This window comes from Drosophila nasuta, chromosome 3 (assembly GCF_023558535.2).
Source record: "Drosophila nasuta strain 15112-1781.00 chromosome 3, ASM2355853v1, whole genome shotgun sequence".
NCBI classification, from domain to species: domain Eukaryota; kingdom Metazoa; phylum Arthropoda; class Insecta; order Diptera; family Drosophilidae; genus Drosophila; species Drosophila nasuta.
The window spans coordinates 28,134,469-28,154,731 of record NC_083457.1 but is presented as its reverse complement, the minus strand read 5'-3'; the positions used below and the strand labels follow the sequence as shown (position 1 = coordinate 28,154,731).

The following is a 20,263-nucleotide window of genomic DNA, read 5'->3' as shown; positions in this document are numbered from 1 at the left end:
AATAATAACAGATAAATAGGTAGCCAGCAAAACCCAATCGATATGCGAGAGACACACAGAGTTGAAAAAGCCATAGAAAACAATAACAACAAATATTGTTAAGCAGTCAAAACATAAGATAAGAAATGCGTCATGACCTATTCATAGAATCGTTCATATGGTGAAAAGGAGGCATATTCATTGTTTATACAGTGTAATACGAGTATTAGAAACGTTTTTCTACGTAAGAAAAGTGTATGTGTATATAACACATTTGGTAAAAGCAACAAAATAAGAGCACGAAGTGCATGTGTATTAAATAACAAACAATTAGGCAACAAACACAGAAAAAAAGTTCTTCAGAAAATCAACTATTTTCGGATTCGGTAATGCTGTTTTAGTATTAAAATGACGAAATATACATAAAATACTAGATTTAGGCTAAAACATTCTGTACTCAATCAAACAATTTTTGAATTTATTTTTAAAAATAAACACAGATAACATAAAAGTTATTGAAAAAACAAGCTTTTTCAGTTTGATTTAAACTCGGACAATTAATGTATATGTATAAAATTAATGTGTTTTCTGTACTAAATTGTTAAATTAATACCAATTCAGTATTAAAATAACGGAACATACGAAAATACTATATTTAAATCAGTATTTTTAGTTATGCTTTCAGTTTTAAATTGTTAAATTAATCCCAATTGAGTTTTAAAATGACGTATTATACCAAAATACTATATTAAAATCGGTATTTTAGGTATATTTTCAGTATTAAACTCTAAAACTAATACTAATTTAGTAATATAATGGCGAAATATATCAAAACACTAAGTTAAAACCCGTATTTTTATGTATGCTTTAAGTATTATATTTTAGTTGACTATTAAAATTACAGAATATACAAAAATACTAGCCTTAGGCTAAAAATTCTGTACAGAATCAAATATTTCTAAAAATAAACTCCGATATAACATTTTAATCCCGAATTTAAGCATTTCAGACTTCAAAATATCAAGCTATCAAGTGTTTTCACTTCCAGTTATTGACACTACTTCGACCTAAATTAGGTGCCATATTTTTTTTTTTTTGTGCCATATTTTTTCTGTGTAACAATTGTTGTAATGTGCGCTAAAGTGTTGTTGAACTTTGGCTATTGAATTTCGCATTTCGTAAGTTTGACGCCCACGAGTGCGTCAGAAATCTAGAGTAGAGAACAACAAGTTTTTTACACAATTTGATTACTCGACACGCGCCATAATCAAATTGTTTACCCCGTTGTTGCTGTTGCTGCGGGCACGAAAACAAAGTCATGAGCACACAAAGCAGCCAAAACGGCATCTCACCCTCAACACAAACAGAGCGCAGCGCAGAGAGCGCGACGTTTACTCGCACGATGCTGCTAAAAGTGTAACATGCGGCGTATGAGCGATTTTAACAAATCCGTGTAAATTCCGCTTCACAATCGCTTCACAGTGCAAATATTGAAAAGTAATTTTCCCATTAGCCGTAGCCGTTGTTGATAAGATTCCGCGATTCAGCCATAGGTTGGGCTAAACCGGCAACAGACTGGCCAACGCCAGCGTAGACTGGCTCAAACCGGTGACAGGTGGGTGGCAAAAGAGATAGAAGCATCATTTAGTGTTAACGACTCGACGATTAAGAGCATGAGACTGCGACTAAAGCTGCTGCCTGACTCTTTCTCTGTCTCTTGTTATGCGCACCTCACAAAGTAGACTAAAGTCATCCATTGTGCATAGTATCTTTTGTTAGCGTTGCTGTCAGTTGTTTAAGGAATGCGTGGAGGAGCAGTCTATAAAAATAGTTAATTGTTTGTGAATTTATCAAAGTGGATTAGATAAGATAGCAGAAATATTATTAGGGGCTTTCTTTCGTTTTGATTTGATTGAGCAGGATCACTGACAACTTTGAAGTGCTCTGAACTGAGATGGCAGAGAAAGATACAGAATCAGTTTAAGAATAGTCACTGACAGTTCGTCAACGTGCCGCAATCGTGCGATTAGAACGCGGTAGTACCTCATATGTCTATATTTATTATGCTTATTTATAGACCGTTTCCACTTGCTGTGCTTTAGCAAATTGAGCAATCAATCAATTTATATTTCGGTTGCTATCGACTAAACAAAGAAAGGCACGGCAATCTTACCCAATTCCAATTCCAATTCCCATCCTCAAACATATTCATATTTTCGGTTGTTTGCCATTGCGGTTAATGTCAGTCACGTGCGAGCGTTTGTCATCTAGTTTTTTTTTCTTTCTTGTCTGCAAGGCAAGGATTATACAATCCCCAAAAGCTACGCAGTCTAATGAGACGACGAGGGTCGGCAGACCAAACAACAACAACAGAAAAATCATTGCTGACGTCATTGTTGCCGTGAGTTTTGTCTGCAAATGTCAGCGGAATTTAACCGAGAAACATAAAATGCAAATGTGAAATAAATAAAGTTTTAATGGACGGTGTAGCTTGACTACAAAAGCATACGAAAAGGGAACGAACAGGTGAACACAACGATGTTTGGATACCCTAATAAAATAGAAGAATAATTAAACAGATTTATGTATAAAAAATCAGAATCACTGCCCAGAGTTATACATAAGAAATTCTATAGCACACATTGTGGGAAAACAATGCAAATATATAAATTCTGTATAAAAAGATTTACAATAAAATAAATTTAGACGTTTTAATGATTAATGGCAGCTAAAATTGACAAAACCACAAAGTTTTCTGTTCCCGATATAGGAAAAAACTAAAATAAATAAAATAAATGCCATCGCTTATCGCTTTGTTAGGACTCGAATACAAAGGGTTGTGGAGAAGTCGACTGACTGGCAAATAAATCACAGAGAGAAATGATAAATGGCAAACAAAAGGAAAGTGTCAGGGAAAAAACTGGGCAAATTGTTTATTTTCCTATGCCGCAAGTAAATGGCAAAAGTTCGCATATAGAATGGGATAGGTAATGGAATCAAATTGAAAGCGGCCAAAGTACGATTACACCTACTCGGGCAGAATCGATTCTCTTCTCTGATTGATTGTATCGTAGCACGTGACGCAATTAGCGGTTGCATTTCATTGATGATTTGTGCTTTCGTCTGTCGTTGTTGTTGTTATGCTCGACATATCGCTCAATTAATTTACAAATTCCGCTTTGACAATATGTATTTTTTACTCAGCGTTTCGTTAAAATCAATCAAGTTCAATTGAATGCGGCACGCAGTTGTATAAGGGACACAACAACACAACACAGCATCCCGCAAATTTCATTTGTTTTCCAGTTTCGTGAACTTTGCCAAGCCATTGAAAGCGAATGATAAAACAGAGCAAACCACATCACAACACAGCACACAACACGATACAAGTGAACAGAAAGAACGTCACACGCTCGTACTTAAGTATTGACTTGATTTATGGGCCACAGTTGACTTTGCCAACAGGTTTTTAATTTAAAAACATTTAAGAATTCTTTTTTGCTTTTTTTGCATTTTTCTTTTTGTCATTCATATATGATTAAAGTGCATAAATTGTTGATTCTTTCGAACCGCATCGCCGCCTGTTACCACGTGCCAATGGAAGACTGGTACTAGCTTTGAATCATGACTATAAGTTTGAATCTTGTGACTCTGTTACCGCCACAAAGTCTGAGAGTATGTCTACTATATATAGTATATAGTACAACTTTTGTGAATGGTTGCCGGTTTTAGTTGTTTCTTTTTTTTGTCGTTTGCTCACTTGAGGGGCAATCACATGACTGCAAGATGTTTGGCCTCGTGACCAACTCTACTATTGCAAATCGCAAATAAAAATCTTTAATTATTATGATGCTCAAAACTTTTGCATAATCATCAATCGAACAACTGAGGTCGCAGACTGACACTATTATAGTAGAGATCTTCAACTTGAATGACTCGAGACAATTAATGCTAATCAAAACAAATACATGCTATTGCAGATAGCAACCAGACAGACTTTGCTATGCTCTCGATCTGCTTAAGGATTGTTGGAGCGTAACAATCTATAATGTCATTAATGCAGAACTTAATTGCGCACTTTTCTTCTGGTTCTACTAAATTAGAGCATTTCATCATTAAAATTGTTGCTTACTTTTCTAATTTCTAATCGTGTTGTGTCTTTATTCAGATTCTCTGCTGGCTTTTTAGTTTATTAGCAATCTAAACAGTTTCTGCGGTTTCTACACATAAATCAAACACATCTAAAAATAAATCACATATAGAAAGCACAATCTGTTAATTGTTATGATTTAATTTTCATCACAAACACTGAAGCAAACTCTAATCTGTAATACCCTAAAATATATTGCACACTCAGCACTGTCTATTGATCGCCGACCTTACTCAACAGCAATCAGAACGATGATCATAATGATCATATAGGGTATTGTGTATTCCGTATCCAGCAGCTTTGCACATTTGCTGTTCTTTTTATAAATTTCTCGTGAACCGAAATAAACTACGTAAATTATTTTTACAACTCTTTGCGTTATATCTAAATATAGGAATTTCACGCATTAGCGAATTTTCACGCACACAAATTCGTGTTGTTGATCAATTTCATTTCTTTTTTTTTTCCTTTTTGGTGTCTTATTTATTTGCTTGATTTGCTAATTGAATTCAACAGCCGTGTGAATGAGAACAGTGCTGGCCAACAAGAAAGAACCCTGCACACGCACACATGCAAGATTTGCCAGACAACTGTGTTTGATATGCATATTATGATTATATGGCAAACAGTTTATTGACTTGTCTAATAAGCTCCCAAGTGAACAAAGGGCTCGAGTATTGGGTCAACAGCCATGTGAGCGATGCGCGACATGACAGTTGCAATTGGGTTTGAGGCGATGGCGTGCCTAAAAGCACGCAACAGTTTAATTTACTTTGCAACAAGAATAATAACAATAAATAAGTAAATGTAGTAGATACACTCATACATACATATGTTTGTATGCCAAACAAACACATAAGAACGCCTGTCGTTAGGGAAAATTGATGTTCAAATAAAATGTGATCGATAATTTCCGAAAATTTTCCACTGCTACAGAATAGAGAAGTAAGAAAACGAGTAAGCTCAACTGTGAGATACCCGCTTCCAATAAAAGAAACACACAAAATTATTATACCGAAAGAATACTAAAATATACCAAAGTATATATTTGTTATTGAGGGAGTGACCTTAATTGTGAAATATACGTTTTCAATAATAGAAATATACAAAATTAATATACCGAAAGAATACTAAAATATATCGGAATATACATTTGGTATATTGATATACTACTAAGGGAGTGAGCTCAATTGTGAAATATACGCTTTCAATAAAAGAAATATACAAAATTAATATACCGAAAGAATACTATAATATACCAAAAATGTATATTTGGTATATTGATATACTACTAAGGAAGTGAGCTCAATTGTGAGATATACGCTTTTAATAAATAAAATAACAGATAAAAATACAAAAATAAAAATAAAATATACCGAAATATATATTTGGTAGATAGTTATACTACTAAGTGAGTGAGCTCAACTGTGAGATATAAGCTTTCAATAAAAGAAACCAAGAAATACTTAAATGTATATTTGGTATATTGATTTGTAATATATCAATATAACAAATATACATTTAAGTATTCAAAATATTTTCTTAATAATTACGCTTTGCTATTCGATGAGGTCAAAGATGCCTCTTTCAGTCTGTGATATACATTTCCAGCCAGCACAAAGTTATAACACCCCTCTACCCTATGGGTAACGGGTATAAAAAGAGACAGCGCCATAGTCGAGCAAAGAGACTTCACTGCATGAGTCAAAGGCAAACAAAGCGAAAACATCGAACAGAAATTAATTGTGAAATGGAAATTTAATGGAAAAATCAGTCAGTGAATGTGGTTCGATATGAAAAGATACGAGTATGAATTCTTGCTTGTCATAAACAAACAAGAATCTAGTACCAAGTAGTACTTCATCATTGGGCTTTCGCTGCAGATTGATTGCAAATTGGATACCTAACCGGGTACCGTTATAACTTGCCAGCAAAGTCCAACTTTTGTTTATCAACAACTGCCAGGGGATTAATTCTTTCTTTCGAAATGATGTATAACGCACATGAAGTTCTTTCTACTGATTTTGAGCCTGGCAACGCTCAACTTGCAATAGCAAAAAATAGGTGTGAATTTCTTTATAACAATATCAATATGAAATCCAATTCGATTAGCAACAATCCGGGCAAAGGTGCGAACTGGATTAACGATAATTGAGACAGACATACGTCAAGTCCAATAAATTAAGTTAGCTAAGGCCGAGATAGAGATTGAGAGAGAAACGAAACGGAACGAAACGAAACGAGGGAGAGCAAATGAGTGTCGAAAGTTGATAAGTTAATAAATTGATAAATTGGCGACATAAACAGAAAGTATTTATAAGCCAAATAAATAATCAAATTAAAATGATATGCGCCTTATCTTTTCAGTTACTTTGCATAATTTTGTGAGGTACTTGAACAGCTGTTCACTTAAAATATGTTATTTAATGAATATTAAACCAGAGCTGACAGTGTTCATCATATAAATCTTAGCGCGTGATTAAATTTATCGTGAACCCCGCGAACTTTAATAATACAACAACTTTGGGTATAAGAAGTATAACAATGAAAATAATAGAAATAAATTGATAATAAAAAGTTCCAAGAATACTTAAAATGTATTTTTATATGTTAGAAGTCTTTATGTTTAAAAGATATAATATGTAGACTATAACTTTATACCTATATAATAAATTACTTTAGTTCTCAACGTTTTCTAGTATTTTGCAAATGTGTTTTTAAGTAAGAGAATAGATTGGGATTTCCAATTAGCACAGCTAATGCTGGATTAGATTAATGTTGTTTAAATATTTTCCACAATTTATAACTTATAAATTGCAATTTACAGTCTTTAATTTATAATTTATAGCCTGAACGTTTTTATTACTTTAATATCAATATAACTAAAGTACTTTTTTATAATCAACTTCCACTTATAAGTACGTACTTAAGTACAACCCCATTTTATATAGTGTTTAACAATATTATAATATATAAAAATGATATATAACGTAATAATATACTTACAATGCAAGCCTTAACGGACTTCCAAAGATTTCTCGCAAAGTCTTCAATTTTGCTGATTTTTCCACGTACGTTCGCCAGCTGCACGACGTTCTTGGTTAACACAAAGCACAAATGATAAAGATATTCGACGCCTCAACGTTTTGAACTTGTCAGCGTTGGTCGTAGACCCGAAAATCGAAACCGCTTGGTGACCCCCTCGATATACGTATTTATTCTTTGATGAGGGGGACAAATGACGCGAGTATTTTGTGTGTTGGTCTTGCTAACGAGTTATTGGAAATAGTCACATTTCACGCTTCTACACATGAACGGATATTCGGGAATCCTGGATCCTTGATGTTGTTGTTTATTTGTTGCTATATTTTGTTTGCTGTTTAATTAAAATTGGCTAAGTGATGGCTGATGGAGGCTTAATTTGTTAACTTTGGTATATTAGCTTGGATCGTAAGTAGACGTCCTATTTGTTGTTATTGTTGTGGCTGTTGTTGCTAATGTCGTTGTTGCAATTGCAGTTGTTGCTGTTGTTGCTTGGTCCAAGGCTCTGTCAATAAACGCCCACACAACGTTCCCTTGTGACTGGTGACGACTGTTGACGGTTGTTCGACATTCAGTACAGCATCAGTTTGATTTTTTTCTTAACCTTATACTGTCGATTGCGCTGATCTATGACAAACTCATATCGCGATCTCTGCACATTTTCGCTATTTAATTGAAAACAGCTCAAACCGAGTAGGCGTAGAACTCCTAGCGAATACGTTGTGACTGAATTATATTGCCCTTTTGATGTGAATTGTATGCCGCTCTGCTGCAAACTGATGCAACTGCTGCGGTTCAAGCGATCTGTGATCTCGATCTGCACTCTCTTACAATTATTTCACCTCCTTAACTGACCCACACAATGATGTTGTGCCAACGGTCGTAGCTCAGCGACTTTGTTGCAGCTCCACGCGCTGCAACGTTCGTTACGTTAATGAGCCGAGTCGACACACCTGACGCACTACTTATTGTTGTTGATGCTTTGATTCGTGAATTCGTGAATTTGTTGTGTATTCGTGTCTTCGTATATCCTGCGATCGGTGTTCGTTCGGTCTTCGTCGTTGACGTTACACGTCGCAGTCAATTTCTCTCTTGCTCACGCGCTGTCCCTTTCGCTCACACACGTACCGTCGTACTGCACTTGCTGCAATTGCGTTCGCTCTAACTTTTGTAGTAAATGGTGCGCTCTCGTTCGCTAGCTCACTCTCTCTCGGTCTCTCCTTGACGTTCTCCCACTGTAGCGCCCCAGTTGCGTTTTTGGCTGGCGTGGGCTGACTACGGTTGCTTTAGGAAGTGTGTGGATACGAGCCGATATCTAAGCATGTGTCTCTGTGATTTTCGACTGCAGCTACTTCTTTGGCCGCTCTCTGGCAGCGACGTGCTACTTATGTGCCTTCTTCTGCCTGCGGCGGCAGCAGCAGCAAAACCAACAAAAAGGTTTTCCACTTGCCCTCGGTTGACGGACGCCGTTATAATTTCTGTTTTTACTTCTTTTGACTTTGCTTTTGCGTTTGTCTTTGCTTCTGCGTTTGCTTTTGCTCTTACGTTTGCGTTTGTTGTTTCGGCGTTTGTGTTTGTTTTATGCGCTTGAGCAATTATGTAAAACGTGGCTCAATTCGATTTGGGCAAAAGCGTTTCTTAGCCTCTCCCTGTTGCTAGCTCAGCTTTTGCTTTTATACAGTTATACCGCTCTTGTTATAGTTGTAGTTGTAGTTGTCGTCGAGGTCATCGACGTGCGCTGCTACTGCTAACAAAAAATCGATATTTTGCACTCGCTTAAGTCGTTAGTATTTTTTTTTTTTTGCTATGCACGCACGTTGCGATTTCAACACATTTACTTGTTATACTTTATGTATGTTTATTTGCCTTGGCTACGCTTAGACGATTATTTGAAACACATTTGCATTGCAAATTTTTCGCTATATTTATTTGAACTTCTATTTTTATTCCTGCGTTGCCGTTATGGTGGCACTTCAATGACCGACTGCCGCTTTGATGGGGTCGATGTCGATAGTGGGGGCGGCACAAGAGCAGCTGCTACTCAAACGAATGAGTAACAAAAAGCAAAGAAAGAAAAACAGAGCCAACTTCTTCACACACATATACAACGCACACAGTCACACTGGACAAACAAAACTTTCCGCTCGTTTGGACGCACGTTGTGTCACGCGAGAGACTCAATTTCTATCTGGGAGGCAAACGCAACATCAACGCCAGCACGAGACTTTGGAGCACTCAACGAAATTTGCTGAGTTCGCTTGTGTGTTTGTTTCTTTTGTACTCGCACTCGTACTCGTACTTTCGAGTAGTGAGCGAGTTCGTCTTCTTTATGTGTATTTACTCTCTGATTCTCTCTCTCTCACTCAATGCATTCGCTCTCTTTGCTTTTGCGCAAAAACTCTTTGCTTTTGCGTGATTTGTTGTTTGCCTGACGTTGCAATGCCGCTACAATAATTATCAGTTTGTGCGGTTCTTCAAATTTGTTTAGTTAATTGCCAAATTGATTTACTGTTCAATGAATATAAACATTGATTCATTTGCTTGGCGTTCGTTGCAATCGTTGCCTTAGTTTTACACAAATGGGCGTGTAAACAAAAAGCAATGTGCGCTCGCGCGCTCTCTTCCACCACTCTCTTCTGTTCGATTTAGAGCAAAACGAAGAGTTATCGCGTTGCCAAAGAGTTAACTGTGCTTTTACTTTTTCTTTTCGGCTTTTTCGGATTTTGCTTAAAAAAAAAGCTGTGCGCGTAATTCTTATTTATTAATGCAATCCTAATTACGCTGCTAATGATTGTGCATTTTCATGCGTCGTTCATTTTTGTTGATATAATCCATTTTGATAATTCGCTTTTCCATTTCCATCACTGCAAAATAGTCAGAAGGGGTAAGACAAAGATAGCAATAGTAACGGTGAGTAAGCAAATAAGAGAGCGCTTTTTAATAATGAATAAGGCATTTTAAAATTTATGCTACTCAATACACCACAAACTCATGCGATTTTATAAATATAGTCTAAGCAATCTTATCGTCCGCACTTTGCCCCCATTTTGGTTGCGGATAAATTGCACAATAAAATTCAATGCAATTCAATGCTGGCGCAATTTCCGCGCCCTCATGCAATTAAATCGAATCGCATGCAATTTACAGCTAGCCAGGACAGCAGCCAAAGAAGAGGGCGCACTAAAGAGCACAATCAATTACGTCGTGTGTGTCAAGTTCCTATGCCATCCGTGATGAACCCACAACCAGAGTGTTCTAGAAATTTCTAGCATCCGTATAAGCAGACTACATAACGTAGGTATATAAATAGATAATTGGAAATGGGATTGGAAAACGCAAAAGGCAAATTGACCAAATGACGCCCTCTACCGACAACAAAAATCAAATAGAACAACTGTGATTGAAACAGACACACACACACACACACACTAATATTGTACGTGTCCACTTTCACATCGCAATACAGATTTCAATTATTGCAGCAAATTGAGTAAGCAGTTGTTTCCAGAATAAATACACGGCACATATGTATGTATGTATGTATGTATATACGTGTATAGTTCATTTGGTTAATAGATAAACAAGATTACATCATGCAAAACATTGAAAATATGTAAACAAACCATAAGTGTATTTTAAAGACTTGCCATTCCCACTAAATAATATATCATTTATCACGTGAATGATCTCATTTGGTTTTAACCTTGACAAAAAAATGCCAATTGGCGACATTTTGGCAACAAATATAGATAAAAAATAAACTACTATTAAACACCCTAGAGGAATTTCAAAATAAAAGAGATATGGACAAGGAAATATTTTTATAAGATAATAAAAAAGAATAATAAATCATTTTTATCAGAATACGTATTTAAACAGATTAAATTTTTATTGCGATCGTTTTACAACATTTTTATATATGTAACTTTAGGCTGAAATTTCATAAAAAATTGAAAAATTGCTTCCTTTTATAAGTAAAATAAAGAAAAAATGCGGAAATATATTTTTTTTTGGGTTATCTTGGAAACTTTTTAAATAATAGTTGAACAATTTGATATGTTATAAAAAAAGAATTCAATTAAGCTTATTTGGAACCACCTGAAATTAAAAATAAATTTCATTTCGTATTTTAAGGATTTTAGGGAATTCAGTGTACCAATAAATTGTGCGTTAAAACTTAAAATACAGGGTATTGTATACAGAAACTGATGTCTCAACACAAGATGTTCCACAATATTTGGCGAATGAATATTTCGCGTGTCAACAATGCGCCACTTTTATAATTATTTATTACCAAAACATCATACATATACATATATAACTGAACGTATTTATATATGCATTTATATATACATACATCTAGAAGATATACACACACACATAAAAGTGTCTTTGACTTTGACGTCGCAGACAGACCGAAAATATTTTGTTTGGGGGCACAATTTAATGGTCGTCTGTAAAGTTCCAAGTGAAAACAAAAGCGAAACAACAAAAAAACGCATGCAAAAAAATATGATGAAAAATATTCGTGAATACCATATAGAGATAAATATATATATATTAAGCGAATGTACGTGCAAGTGTGTGTGTGTGTGTGTGGCTGTAATTATGCGTAGAGAGCATGGGCCGGAAGTGGCGCCAAGAGAAGCCACACTTGAATAATGCACAGGCATTTCACACTGTGTCACCTGAGCGGAAAACTGACAAACTGAGCCCACCTCGAAAAAAGAAATGAAAAAACTAACTGAGCAACTACAACTATGCACTTTATGTAAGCAGCAATTGGATTTTTAATCTCCAGCCTAGACTGTTGTTTTTGTTGTTTTTGGAGGAGGCACTTTAGGGGCTGCTGGGTGGGAAAGGAAAGGTGGAGGGAGGCTTTAATGTCATTTAGTTGTCGATACATGGTCTTGAAGTCTCACGCATGACTTTACCTAAATTGAAAATTTGTTGTTGCTGTCGCTCTGTTGTCGTTGTTGTGAAGCGCGAAACCCGCGAACTTTACCAATAGAAAATGCGAACCACGCCGTACGAGAAACCAACATCAACTGAGCGTCGACTGATGAATCGAGAGCACGGCAACCGACAGCGACACCGACACCGACACCGAGCTCCACGTTGGCGCACGTGCCCCAAGTGGCGTCCGACAAGACACGATGGCAGACAGAGAAAGAGAGAGAGAGAGGGAATAGTGTGAGAGAGCGAGAGCGAATGGAGCGTACTCGAGCGTAGGCGAAGGCTCAATGAATGCACGCTGCAGGAACCGCAAACAAAAGCGGGAACAGACACGTTTACAAAATCCTAGAACCCAGAGCAGCAGCAGCCAGCAGCCAGCTTAACACTCTGTGCTGTGAGTGGGCTTAACTCTGACACTCGACTAAAATGCTGGCAAGGACGTGGCTGCATTTTAAAACGAGAAGGAAGAAATCTACTCATAACTTTGCCACTGACATTGACCAGCAGCAGGCAGGCAGTGTTTAGTGGCAATTAAATATAACACATACGCAGCGTTTGACGAGCAAATGCGCAGCCGACGCCCAACAGTCAAGTGACTATGATGGATGGGGGGGAGAGGGAAAGAGGGGGAGCATTTGATCTGCGTGCCACATTTAACGGCTTAATGCCTCGCAATTGCTTGTACATGTCCTTGAACACTTTGTTTTGCCGCCAGTCCCCAATCCTCACTCTCCTCTCTCTCTCATTCAATGTGCGTGGGCTGAGCTGTGAATCAACAGCCTTTGGGCATACATCTTGACAAATCCACTTAGAAGTCTTTCTTTTCTCTTGTGCGCTTTACTTTTGCTGTAATTTTTGTTTATTTATTTCTAATTTATTCTTCTATTCTTTTTTGGTTTGCACTTGACGCTGTTTTCTAGTTTTTCGCAATTTTCTCCTTATTTACGACGCTACTCGAAGAAATTCACATCTGGCCCGTGCATTTTGGAAGCTTTCCAATTTTTCCTCAACGAAAATAATTAATTTTTTTTTTGCATTTTTCAAGCTGCATTTTCGCTCGTATTTATTTTGATTTTGTTTACGGCTCGAAGCAATCGTTAAATTTGCCGTTGCACAAATGTAAACGCAAACCAAAATTGATTGCAATTGGAAAACACATCATGCATGAATACAAAATGGGGAAAATGTTTCAAATAAATGCAGCTAATAATGATTAATCATGATGACTTAATATCACGCTGATTTTAAGTGTATCTTTATTTAACTTTTTCAAAATTGTCGCATGTGCATTTTGTATACTGTATTCAGCTAATAATAGCACAATTTTTATGGATTTTAAAATTTTCTTGGCATCATATCAAGAGAAAGTTACGGTTACAAATCCATGTGTGCCTCGCTCAATGAATAGCTTTTTGAATAAATTCTGAATTTATACAAAATAGTACATTTTTGATTATTTATAAAATGACCGTAAAATGAGCTTTTGTTAATGTTTTGATTTGCAAATATTTCCCTTTATACTATAAAGTTTATAGAGAGAATCTTTATTAGCATTACCTTTTAAAATAAATTTCGAATTTATACAAAATAGAACATTTTTGATTATTTATAAAATTACCATAAAATGAGCTTTCATTTTGTTAATGTTTTCATTTGCAAATATTTCCCTTTATACTATAAAGTTTATAGAGAGAATCTTTATTAGCATTGCTGAAAATATTTAGCATCATAAAATACATTTTTAGAAAACATTCATCAATTTGAAATTCCAAATAGGTTTAAAATCTAATTTATATTTTAGGTAATATTTAAAACTTTTTCGTTTTTATATAAATTTGTATTATGCAAATACTATAAAAATGTTTATTGATAATACAATGAGCTATCATGCTGGCAATGTTTAGATATTCATATATTTTATAGCACTGACTATTGTTTAGTATACCGAGTCTTTATTGAAAATCTATAGAACCTAAATACTAAATTTTAAACGTTCATTAAAATTGTACTAAAAATAATTTGAGGTTAGGAAAAATTGATAAATTGGAATTGTTTACTGAATTATTGTTTATTAAATAAAATGTGTGGCAATTCTTTATACTATTACTCAATAGAGAGAGAGTTTTTATAAGTCATTATTAAAAATCTTTATGATTTACACACTTTTTAAAACATTGAAAACGTTCGTCAAATTTAAACTGACAAAGTTAGTATAAATAAATTGGGATTATTTACAAAATTTGTATGCAAATCTTTTAAATAAAATGTGTAGCAATTCTATATTGATAATTTTCAGATATTTTTAAATATTATAAATTATTATTGGAAAATCTATATCATCTAATAAGAATATTTAAAATTGAAATTAAAATTCACAAATAATTCAAATTTATAAAAAATTTATAAATTGTGTGTTACTTAAAAAATCTATTATTATACAAATCTTAAAAATAAAATGTGTAGCAATTCTATATTAATTATTTTCAGATATTTTGAAATATTAACTCTTGTCTTATATAACATTATTGGAAAATCTATATCATCTAAAATAAAAATTTTAAATTTCAATTAAAATTTAGCAAAAAGTTCAAAGTTGGAAAAAATTGATAAATTATGTTTACTTAAGAAATCGATTATTATTATGCATATCTCATAAAAAAATATGTTGGAATTCTTTATTGATCAAATATATGAAGAACCAGAATATTTTAAATATTAATTCTTGCTTAATAGAGAGAGTCTTTATGAATCATTACTGAAAATGTAGAGCACCTAAAAGTTAATTTATAGAGGTTACTCATTTTGAGAATGTTCGTCAAAATTGAGCTGTCAAATAGTTTTTTTTTTTCTTTGTCGGCCGTTGCATCGGGAAATTGAAATGCCATTCATGAAAATTGAAAGCACCGCAAATCGATTTACGACTATTGCTCACACTATATACTATACACAGTATGTAGATATGAGGTGAATTTCCGATGAAATGGATGTGAATGACGTGAATGTTCACGTCGTGTAGATGTTGTAACTTTAGAATTCATGGGAAACGGCAATGCCGCTGACAGTTTTATTACAGCACCTTGAGTGAAACCCAATCCCAGGATGACACGAGTCCATTATGAGTTATGCAAGAGACAACCAAACCAAACCAAACAACTGCAAGGGCTCGACTCTAGCTAAGAGCCATAAATAAATATGCGTGACTCCAAAAATAACTGACCCACTTAAGCAGTCGCGTTCTAGCTTGATGTTTCCCTGTCTCAAAATGGTTCAACTGTGTCTGCTCCTTGCTTGAATTGAGGCAGTGGCAGTGGCAACATCAGCAGCAGGAGCAACAGCAACAGCATCTGTGTGGTCCAACATCAACCCCATCTTCATTGTGTGATTTTTAGTGAATGGTTTCCACGTGTGAAGCAAGAGCGCAGACGCCTTTCTATCGATTCTCCTCTCGTCGCTTGGGGAAGAGAAGCGCTCTCAGTTTTTATGCTTGGGATAGGGCATGGGAATAAATGGTGGCTACTTTTATTTTGGGGTGGCGATGGGCTGATGAGCTGGAACAGCGGGATGTAAAATCAACTGCGTAGTAAGCAAAAGTCAACAGCGAGACGAGTGCGAGACAAAGTGCTCATTTAGGGGGTGGCATGAACATGGCGTGCCCAATACATATATACATATATATTATATATAATCGCCAGCTGCAACACTCAAATGGTAATGCGCAGTTTCTTTTTGGCAATGAAAACGAACTCGTTTAGAGGACTTTTGGGGAGGACTGGGATAAGGAATGGGCTGCTGTGTAGGTCAGTTTGTTAGTTGTGTGTACTTTATACTTTCGCTTTGTTTGCCCATCCCTTTGACATTCCTGGGAAGTGCAACAATAATCGAAAATGGCATGCAAACAGTATTATCCTTGGCACCAAAATAGTACATTGCCCGTTTTAAATGGGATGCTGTTGCAAGTACAAGTACAAATACAAATACAAGTAAGAGATGACGTGCTGCCTTTGCATACAAATGAACAACCTTGAAACTCTCTTTTGTCCTGCACAAGAGTCAACGAAGCGTCGGCTAATTTCCTGAAACTTCCTGACTTTCTTTGCTTGTTTTGTTTGTTGGCAATTTCTCGACGGAAGGTGTGCCTAAGTTATTCTGGATCCATATCAAGATTATTATTACAGTAGTTTAGTAATTACTTAAACTGTTGACTAACGGGCAATTGCAATGAACCTGCCTCAAGGTTGTGCGCTCTTGGAAGGTCTCTAATTACTATTTAATATGTACCTCTAATTATTATTAATATTAACATAAATATGATGCGCAATTCAAATAATACTTTCCAATACTTACACGCTTGATGGCACAGCGATACGTAGCAATAAATTAACAAACAAGCAGCAATGACAAAATACCGACAAATCAAAACACAGCGAATATCTGTTTTCAAGCGCTCTCGATAAACTGTGGCGGCCGGTCAATAACGATTACAGCTCGATAGTTGCGCAGTTAATCGAACTCACCTGCAAATGCATTTTCCAATGAGAATATAAACATAACGAAAAAAACTACAAATTGTTTATTAAAAAGTGCATTAAATTGTTAATTGTAAATAAGAGTTATTAAAAGTTACTAAAATGGCCTTTTTGTGTCCAGTGCGCATGCGTCGCGATAAAAAGAAAGGTGCGCATGTGCAACAACAAGTGTACAGAGAACAAAAGAGTTGAACAGCGAACTTGTTTTTTTTTCTTCCCCTCCTCAGCCACAAATGCCAACATCGAGAGAGATCTGGCGCCTGTGGGCATGGGACGCATTACAGGCTCCTCCAGCATAGAAACACTGGTGCGTGTGGGCATTGAGAAGGAGCATGGATTGAGGCAAGTAAAATAATGTTTTATAATTATTACAGTAATAATTATAATAACAAATTGTAAACAGCCCCGATTCCAAAATGGTTGTGCTGCATGATTTTACTCCCTGTGTGGATGACGAACTGGAAGTGAAGCGTGGCCAACTGGTTAACATATTATATCGCGAAAACGATTGGGTTTATGTCATTGGGCAGGATTCACGCCAAGAGGGTTTCATACCCTTCTCCTACTGTGCTCCGTACAACACACAGCTGGCGGAGTTGGCCATCAAAAAGAAACTGCCACGCGAACAGTGTCCCGAGCAGCCACACGATGAGAATCAACCATTGTTGGCTGGTGGTGTTGGTGTGGACAATAAACTGGATGTGCTCTGCGATGAACCCATCACAGTGGTTGCCACTGCACCAGGCACAAATCTAGAGAACAATCTGCTGGTGGCCGAGTGCACGGCATTTATTAAGGAGCCATCGGGTCGTTGCATTGTGCTCTACACGTTTATTGCACGCGACGAGAACGATTTGTCGGTGGAACGTGGCGAATTTGTCACTGTGTTGAATCGCGAGGATCCCGATTGGTTTTGGATCATGCGCAGCGATGGTCAGGAAGGGTTCGTGCCAGCCAATTTCATCTATCCCGCCGACAGTGTGCGTGTGCTGCAGCAGCAGAAGGCAACGCCCGCAGCGGCGCCTTTAAACGAAAGCAACATGCAACATCATGCCACACTAACAGGTGGCGGCCTCAATGCCATGGAGAGCATACTGCAGCAACAGGCTGGACAACAGGCACAGCAACAACAGCAGCAACAACAACAGCAGCAACAACAACAGCAGCAACAACTTGGCATTGGCACCGATGATTTGCGTTATCATGGCACAGAGTTGGTGATGCTCTATGATTACAAGGCGCAGGCTCCCGATGATCTTTCCGTTCGTCGTGGCGATTGGATCTATGCGGATCTGAACAATCAGACGGTTGATGGTTGGTTGTGGGCATATGCACCTAAGACCCGCAAATATGGTTTCATACCCAAGGCTTATGCACGTCCGCCAGCGATGACGAGTCTTTGAACGTGATTCATTTGCTTGCGATAAGATTTTTAGTGCGTAATCCTATTATTAATTGTAGACTTTATTATTTTGTAAATTGTATTGTGCTAATTGCTAAATATCTGACGAGTAAAATCTCGCTTTCATATATGTATATATAAAAAAATATTTGTATCTCTTTTGGGCTTATTATCGACTGAATACTAAAGCACTGTTGTAAATGAGCCTTTTTGCTAGCGCCTGATATGTTGTTGTTTGTTTGTTGTTAGTTCCATCTTTCATTGTTGGAGATATATGTATGTGATATGCGCTTTGTGTGCGAGTGCGTAGAGTTATGCTCAGCATAATATTGTACACACACGCACTTTTGTATAATTCTTGTGGTTTGTAGCTCCGTCCTGCTGTCAACTATTTTAGCGAAGTGCTGTCATTTGCCGAGGAGCAGTGTGAGCAATTCAGGTTGATATTTCTGCAAAACCACAGAGAAAAAACAAATATGTAATGAGATATCGTAAGTTTAGTACTATCGATGGTACTATCGGTAATAAACTATTGTGTGTAAACGACAGTAAAGAAGTAATCTATGGGAATTTAAAATGGTTGAGAAGAGTTTTAATTGATTATTGAACAAAATTTACAATTAATTGCGAACTCAGGAAACTTTCAAAGAAACGTTCGTTTACTATCGATAGTAACAATCACCTAAACTGCTTATACTCACTTCAAGTCCTCACGCAGTTGCTCCTTCTCGATCATTTCCTCGCGCAGCTTCTGCTGCAAACCAAGTATGAGATCGTTCTTGCTCTGTATCTGCAGCTTCAAATGGGCTATAGTCTCCTCCTGAGCCTCAAATATTGCCTGGGAAAAGATGACAACTATATAGAAAACCATTCTAACTTTCAATTACTTTGCAACTTACACGACACTCCTCCATAGATTCGGAGTACGATGGCGGCTCGTCGAGGCAAAAGAACTCGCGCACCAATTTCGATTTACGCAACTGCTCCTTCATCATGATGGAATTGACAAACATCTGCAGTCCCTGCACACGATTGTCCAGGAATACAGCATTGAAATTGTCACCAAAGAGTTTCTTGCGTGGCAGCATTAAGTTGAGATGGGGAAACGCCTGCTTCAGCTTGCCATTGAGACGTACAAAATCCGTGTAGCGTCTCATCACCAGCCAACAGTCATTGGTATCGGGATTCTCAACGCGCAACTTATACACGGTGAAGCGAGCACGCTCCTCCATCACCTCATAGCCAATGATGGGCACTCGCAGCGGCGCATTGGGATCAACAGGTGCTGCGCCGCCACCCAGCGACATCTGGCTAGCGAACATGGAGCTAGAGCGTCGCCTGGAGTAGGCCCCCGGTCCACTTGCCTGACTGTAGCCCATGCTGCATTCGCTCATGCGACGTGGCGTGCTGCCGTCCTCCGAATCCAGATGATGATCACCAGATAAGTCGCGATGCGAACGCGCTCCGCTCAGCATTTTGATGTTATTATTCCTGATTGTTGTCGACGTTGTTGTTGGTTCGTAGCTGTGCGAGCTGATGCTCTGCAGACACACCTCGGATTTGGCGTTGGCTGCCGTAAGCGTGCGTATTGTTTTGCCAGCCAGGGCTACAGTGTTAACATCACCCTGCGACTTGCTACGCAACAGGTTGTCAGCCCTGAAGTTGCCCCGTTGGAGTTGGAATTGCGTTAAATCCGGATTGGAATGTGTGACACGACCCAGTAGTTTGCGTTGACGTATTAGCTTCTGTGTGCTGCTGGTGCTGATGGTAGACAAAGACTTTACCAATGACTGGCGGGGTGACGGTGACGGAGCTGTTAACGTTATGCTTGGCGTCGTGTTGTTGGCCTTCTTGAAGAGTGTTGTTTTCGAGCTATTGTTTGATGTTGATGGTGTGTTGTCCCGTTTGCGGAGTGCACGCAGTGACATTGCTTTAATCTGTATTCCTTCTTATTGCCACATGACTGTTTATTGTTCAGCCCGCATTCTCTATTTATATATATATATATTGCGTTTATATATATGTCGACAAATTGTTTTCTTTTTGCAAACTAGAGGTGGAGATTTATCGATTATACTAGAGAATTATCGATGCTTTTTACAATTTCTTAAAACATCGATGTTTTTACAGTTAAAAATTATATTTAAACTTATTTTAAATTGAGAATTTGTATATAAAAGAGTTATGTTAAAACACTTCAATTTAATA

The 20,263-nt window shown here is 37.0% G+C and overlaps 2 protein-coding genes across 2 annotated transcripts; one reads left to right on the top strand and one right to left on the bottom strand.

The window, feature by feature from the left end:
* The first annotated feature begins 16,606 nt into the window (after positions 1 to 16,606).
* Positions 16,607 to 18,060, top strand: LOC132788725 (SH3 domain-containing protein Dlish). Its single transcript, XM_060796277.1, has 3 exons — positions 16,607 to 16,801; positions 16,881 to 16,995; positions 17,057 to 18,060. Exons 1-3 carry the CDS (start codon positions 16,756 to 16,758, stop codon positions 18,054 to 18,056), a joined length of 1,161 nt encoding a protein of 386 aa, XP_060652260.1. The 5' UTR covers positions 16,607 to 16,755; the 3' UTR covers positions 18,057 to 18,060.
* A 164-nt stretch (positions 18,061 to 18,224) lies between these two features.
* On the bottom strand, positions 18,225 to 20,167 carry LOC132788724 (uncharacterized). Its single transcript, XM_060796276.1, has 3 exons — positions 18,955 to 20,167; positions 18,757 to 18,893; positions 18,225 to 18,504 (listed from the first exon to the last, which is right to left on the bottom strand). Exons 1-3 carry the CDS (start codon positions 19,981 to 19,983, stop codon positions 18,444 to 18,446), a joined length of 1,227 nt encoding a protein of 408 aa, XP_060652259.1. The 5' UTR covers positions 19,984 to 20,167; the 3' UTR covers positions 18,225 to 18,443.
* Positions 20,168 to 20,263: the final 96 nt, after the last annotated feature.